A 6,617-nucleotide genomic window follows, 5' to 3' on the forward strand; every position below is an offset into this window, starting at 1 on the left:
TTTGCCGTGTGACAGGCTGGCGACCTGTACAGGATGCACCCTGCCTCTCGCCCTGTTACAGCTGGGAAAGGCTCCAGCCCCCCTCCCCCCCCCCCCCCCCCCCCCCCTCCCCCGCGACCCTGAACAGGATAAGCGGAAGGGAATGGATGGTTCTAAGGGATGGTTGTTTGGCCATTTAACCATGACATGCATCTATTTCGTACTATCATAAAGAATTATACTATGGCAGGGCACCTGGGTGGCTTAGTGGTTAAACCGGCGACCACATACATGTGCCGCGGCGCGGGTTAGCATCCTGGCCCATCGCCAATTTGCCTACGTATCTTCCCCTGTTTCTTTCCCCCATTTCCTGTCTCTCTCCACTGCCAATAAAAAAAAGTAGCTGTGGCCAAAAATGCAAAAAAAAAAAAAAGACAAGAATTATAATATGGCATATCCTACAATTCTTATGCAGAAGATATACAGCTGTACCTGTCATTTTCCTGATCATCCTCTGATGATGTAACTTGTGTTCACAAAACTAATAAGCTACATTGATGACATAAATTGCTGGATATCTCAAAACATTTTAGAACTGAACAGAGATAAGATTAAAAAAAACTGCTGTTAGTCCAAAAAGTCAGAGACTGAAAATCTATTCACATTTATCATCCCTATTTCTGAAACACAGTGAACAATTTGGAACCTTGGCATTATTTTGGACAGTGATCTCATTTTTAATAATCACAGACGTGAGCATAATCATTGCCCACTGCTTATAACCCAGCTACAATCAAGTAGTTTTCAGCAGTTACCAGAGTCCACAGTTTACAAGTCTGAAGGCAGAACCAGGTCTGGAGGGAAAGTACATGTCTTTATTTTTCAGTATCCACTGGGATGTGCACAGGGAATTTATCCCATAGGTTGAGACTGTCAGTCCAGAATTCTATTATAATTGTTTTGAGGTATCTGAGGGAGAACACTCAGCAGAAACCATCTAAATGTAGTTGGTTCCAACATGCCATCGTGTAAGGTTTAAAGTTCATTTTGACCAACTGAAGGAGATCCAGCACCAATCACAGAGATTCCACTGAGAGATCTATAAATAGCAGCTACACCCATAACACTGCAGAGGTGGTATGACCTTGACCATGAGAATGGCTAAATCAAAATTTATTACACATTTTAATTTCCATACATTCACTTGTAGGAATTTTTGTAATCAACCACCATATATGTAAAACCTTAGAATAGTACAACTAGAATAAAGATACTATAATAAAGAAAAAAGAATGACGTAGCACTTTTCACAGGACCCATAATAATAATAATGAATTCACTGTTAAGAAAGGACAAACAGCAGTTCAGAGCTTTTCATAGACTGCTTTGCCATTTGCCTTGTCCTCATTTGAATAGTAATATGATTTAAATGTGCCTTTTTGGGTTGGAATACTTTGGCAGTGAAACCCACGATGACCTTTGAAGATACTGTTATATACTGTTTTTACCAGGTACACCATCAATGACAGGAACCTTGGTCGCCTACTGAATCAAATTACCACCAACTTCAACACAGAGCTTCAGCTATGGAAGGTTAGCCCGGGTTTTATGTAATTTGCTCCTATAGTTGTCCTTATTCAAACAGGCTGGTGATTTTTTTTTATTTATTAGCTTTAGTTTTGGTGGTAGATATTATTTACTGACAGTTTCACTGACAGGTTGACAGTCTGTGTTTGGGATTATTGCACATTCTCTATGCTGTTCTTTTAGATGGAGCATTTCTTCAGTCTAACATCGGATGCTGGTGCTGGTGAGATGCCAAGGCAGCAGGCACTGGAGAGAGTGAGGAACAATATTGAATGGATTAGGAGGAATGAGGATGAGATCAAAGAGTGGCTGGAGAATAACGTTGCCTGATGGAAAGCACTGAGGCCATACATTCATACTACACCTGTAACGATCTAGAGCACCCACAGTATATGTAGAAATGAATATGTCAGGTGATTTTGAGCTGATTTTAGCTGATCCGAGGGTTCTTCTGATCTTAATCAACAAAATATACACAACAGTCTAAAGAATTGCCCATCATCTGAGGTTCTGGCACTTACTGTCACTTACTTATAATAACCATCTCAATTTATATAAATACATTTAATGCATTTTACATACTTTACAATACATTTTAATTGATGTCCAGTCACTCAAGATCTATTTTTGGACTACATATGTTCCACGAAGATCATGGTTTACCACCATCCTTCTGGGTTTTAATAATATATTACAGAGCTCCTCAATTTTAATAGTTTCAGCAATCTCCTTAATCAATTTTTAGCTTGATGCAGGCCAATAACTTGATCCTTCTGAAACAGAGTAACATCTTTCCATGACAGCAGGCTACGCCATGGTTGTTTAAGAAATGAGAACCTACTCACTGAGTCAGTTACAGTTAAATAACCTATTGCCAGCCAAAATCTTGTAGCACTCAAACACATTCCAGTAATGTGCCACCAACTAGCTGTGCATGGTGCTCATGCAGTTGTACGTAGTGAGCACATATGTATGATTTAGTCACTCTAATATAATATAATTTCAAAACATGCCTGTTGAAGATCGCCTACTTGTTTTAGTTCCTTTGGCCATTTAATTTCTTATTCTGTGTGTTTATGTTTTCTCTGTGATTTGTTTTGTTCTTACCTCTGGAAAGTGTCTTTGGGTGTCTTGAAAGATGCTTCCAAATAAAAGCATTTATTTCATGTGGTATGAAAGATTTCGTATATGTTTAAATGGACTTGTTCTTAGAGCACTTTTCTACTCAACCCAACCACTCAGTGTGCTTTCACAGTTCACCCAAGCACTTTTTCTTCTATTTAGCATTCATACACCAATGAACACATCAAGGAGCAACTTGGGGTATAAAGCACTTTTCTGCTCTACTCTAAGCACTCAAAGCAATTTATACAACAGGCCTCATTCACTGATTCACACACAGTCATACAAGCACTTCCTTCTAATTCAAAGTGCTTTCTATCTAACATTCACACACATTAGCACTCCAACATTTGCACTGGAGAGCAACTTGGTTCAGTATCTTGGCCAAGGTTACTTTGGCATTCAGACTGGGGCAGCCAGGGATCAAACCACCAACCCTCCAATTAATAGGTGACCTCCTAGCACACCATAACAAAGTACAATGCCCATTCCACAACTGACTGATCGCCAGCATTTTTTGCAGATGCTGCACTGATAAAAATGATTCTGCGGTGAAGTAAATCTAACATAACTGAATCTGTGAAATCAACAATAAAAAATCAAGTTAGTATCTTTACACAAATAAACATAGTATTGAGGTCAAAAACATTTGTTCAAGATACAAGACATTGTAAGTTTTTTCAGAAAATAAATTGTTTAAGTACTGAGAGCCAATCTTTTTAAGTTCATCCACACAACAAAAAATAATCTTGTTATCTTTCCTGCGTTTCATCTGCGTTGTTCATTTGGTATAGATCCTTTTCACATGACGTCACACAACTTCGGTTCGGCCTCGATGCTGGGGATCTTTACTTCCAGTGGATGGAGTTTACACAGTCTAATACATTTGCCACAAATACGGTATTAGGATATACTATGACAGTGTTTTTCAACCTTTTTTGAGCCAAGGTACATTTTTTTCCATTGAAAAAATTACGAGGCACACCACCAGCCAAAAATGTTAAAAAATGATATTCTGTCGCCTATATTAACAATATAGTCATTCTTATCAAAGTGTCTTAAATGGGAATCAAATAAACACAAAAAATATATATCTTCTTTCAAATAAAAAGTGCACTTAACATGTCTACTTCAAAAACACAGCTTGAACATAAATGCCACAACAATGTGGTCTGATAGAAAACTTCAGTGTTTTGCAAACTCTAATTCTGTCCAACAGCATTCTGTTACCAGGAATAACACAACACAACAATACATGAGAAAGAGGCAAGCTCACAGCTAATGCCAGTTCAATATCATCATCATGTATAAGTCCCTCGTACAATGTTTTAATGGATGAAGGTTATCATTGTTAACTATAACCCTATACCACCGAACATGTCATAATCAGCTCAGTGTACTTCAAAAGTGCCGCTGTTCGCGGGCTTACAGCAACAATTACCGTAATAACACCACAGTAATGCCCTATGTTGGTTGTGAAGTGCAGTTTCTCAGCTTTCAGAAACTGTTTGAATTTTTCCGATAGGTCGCGTTATTACGGTAATTCAAAGTTCCTTTGATCAGCGCCTCAGGCTCTGTGCTAACCAGCTGTTCGGCTAGTAGCGGCGATCGCCCGGCAGTATAGAGTTATAATATGTATGCTGTGTGTGCGTTTCAGATGGCTCTCATGTTGCAGAACTACCGCTGAGAACTGTCGGTCTGTGCATTCAACCGGTGCCTTTCGTGCCTCCAGTTTCTTGCTGTGGGGTTTTAAAAATGGCAGGCTTGATTGTGGTGAAGGAGTCGCTCTCATGACTCCGCTAGTGACGACACACCCTGGCCAATCAGTGCCATGCTGTACTCCGCGTCACATTTTTGTATCGCCTCGGATCGCTCAGAACCTCGGGTGAGTGAGTACGGAAAAAGGACCGGCAGAGTGTTCCTGATTCTAATGGAGATGCCGTCAAATCACAGCGAGTCGTTCCGTATGGAAACGCGGCTCAATTCTCTTGTTTCTATGTACAATGCAATTCGCTACCTGCTGCTATCTAGTCCAGTCATATGGAAGTATTACATGATTATGCTCCCAGTCACTACTACAGCACAGACACTCATATTAGGTGAAACTGGATAATTTCCCACGGCACACCTGATGATCTCCCACGGCACACTAGTGTGCCACGGCACACTGGTTGAAAAACACTGTACTATGACATGCAGACAAGTTTTCACTGACAACACGTTCAAAACTGGACAAAGGCTACAAATCTTCATTGAACATTATGGAGGTACGTGTTTTTGTCTTTTCTAGCTGTTAATTAATAGGATAGCATTAGTCAATTTGTTAGCTAGCTAACATTACATGACCTTTCTGCTTTGCAAATAGAAAGTCTTTAGGCTCTAATCTTGATCAGGTCCTTATAGTATATCCAGGGTTGCAACCTGTCACCATAAATAAGCAATCGTTTGTCATTTGGCAGTTAAATGTGGTTTCCCGGTGCTGCCTGAGCATACTGCAGTTTCAGTTGCCTACAGACACCAGTTATGCTAATACATTAACAGTAAATAAATAAATATTCTCAAAAAACTATATATATATATATGAAAGAAAGAGAGAGAGAGAGAGATATCTATCTCAGGAGGAGGGGCATTGAGAGAGAGAGATAGATATACATACATACATACATATATATGCGTGTGTATGTATGTGTGTATATGTATATATATATATATATATATATATATATATACACACAGCCCCCAGCTATTTAAAGATAGTAATACATTTCTAAGACAAACATAAGAGTGAATAGTATGCATTGCTTTTCATATATGCCCTGTATATTTTCTTTGCCAATTTATAATATATATATAATATATTACTGTTAAAATTTGCAGCAGCTTAAACTAACTATTAAGAGTTACAAACATGTACAGAGAGGTGATTAGTGTGACTGTCCTAGTTTGCGAGGTCTCATGACATAATGAAATCTATGTTCAAATTGACATATCTCACTTTGCAGGTCCTCTGCCAGATCCTCACATCATGGCCAGCAGGGAGAAGCTGAAAGACACACGTCCACAAGCAGGGATATACAAGCTGCTGCATGGACTTGAGGGGGATGAGGAGCTTGTCCTCTCAATGAGACAGAGACTTGATCATTTCTATCCTGACATCTACATGGATGTCTTCTTGTTGTAAACCCTGAGGAATTTAGTTTAATGTTGAAATGCAACTGAAATGCCTTTCCTCAATACATTTTCTCTGCCAATGCAAACTGGACTTATATTGCATATGTACTTCACACACACACACACACATATATATTTTTTTTTCAACAATCATTGCTAAATGTACAGTGTTTAATAGAATTATTAAATGTTTGCAAGAAACTGCCACAAATGTTGTTGTATTTTATGTTTCCCCTGTTCTACCTGTGGAAACCACTTTAATCTCAGTGCTTTTATTTAGCTTGTATTTTGTATAATATCTTGAGCTAGCTATTTGATTCATGGAGCTCATGTTGAAGCCAGGGAGCAGAACTGAACACATGAGTCAACAGTTCTTTATTCTTGTCTGTTTTACTTGTCAGATGTTTCTAGAAGATTCAAATGATTCGTTCTCCTTAGATAGGAGAAAGTTTAGGAAAAAGCATCTTTTTTTATACGTGCTGTTTTGATTTCATGTAGTATGTGTTTCTAATCTGATACGGAAAAAAGATCCTGATGGCTTCAAAATAAAACAAGTGGCACAAAAAATTGATGATTTCTGACGTGAGAAATTCTTTTTACCCCCAATATCACTCCTTTGCTTATGAAGTTTTTGTCATTATCAGGCTAGTAATTCAGATAAGACTGAATACATGTTCAATATGAAATGCTACTTTAAAATAACTCATTTTATGTTAGGGATAGTAAAATAGTGAATAGAATTGGTATTTGTGCTCAAT

At 38.4% G+C, this 6,617-nt stretch overlaps 1 protein-coding gene across 1 annotated transcript in view; it reads left to right on the forward strand.

Moving 5' to 3' along the window:
- The window catches only part of enpep (glutamyl aminopeptidase), an 84,194-nt gene extending 81,583 nt beyond the window's left edge, over positions 1-2,611 (forward strand). The window contains exons 19-20 of the mRNA XM_030724999.1: positions 1,491-1,572; positions 1,750-2,611. Coding sequence (XP_030580859.1) covers positions 1,491-1,572; positions 1,750-1,896 — 229 coding nt within the window. The 3' untranslated portion in view covers positions 1,897-2,611. The remainder of the gene's footprint in view (positions 1-1,490; positions 1,573-1,749) is intronic.
- Positions 2,612-6,617: the final 4,006 nt, after the last annotated feature.

The sequence above is a fragment of the Archocentrus centrarchus genome, unplaced genomic scaffold, assembly GCF_007364275.1.
Source record: "Archocentrus centrarchus isolate MPI-CPG fArcCen1 unplaced genomic scaffold, fArcCen1 scaffold_44_ctg1, whole genome shotgun sequence".
NCBI lineage: Eukaryota > Metazoa > Chordata > Actinopteri > Cichliformes > Cichlidae > Archocentrus > Archocentrus centrarchus.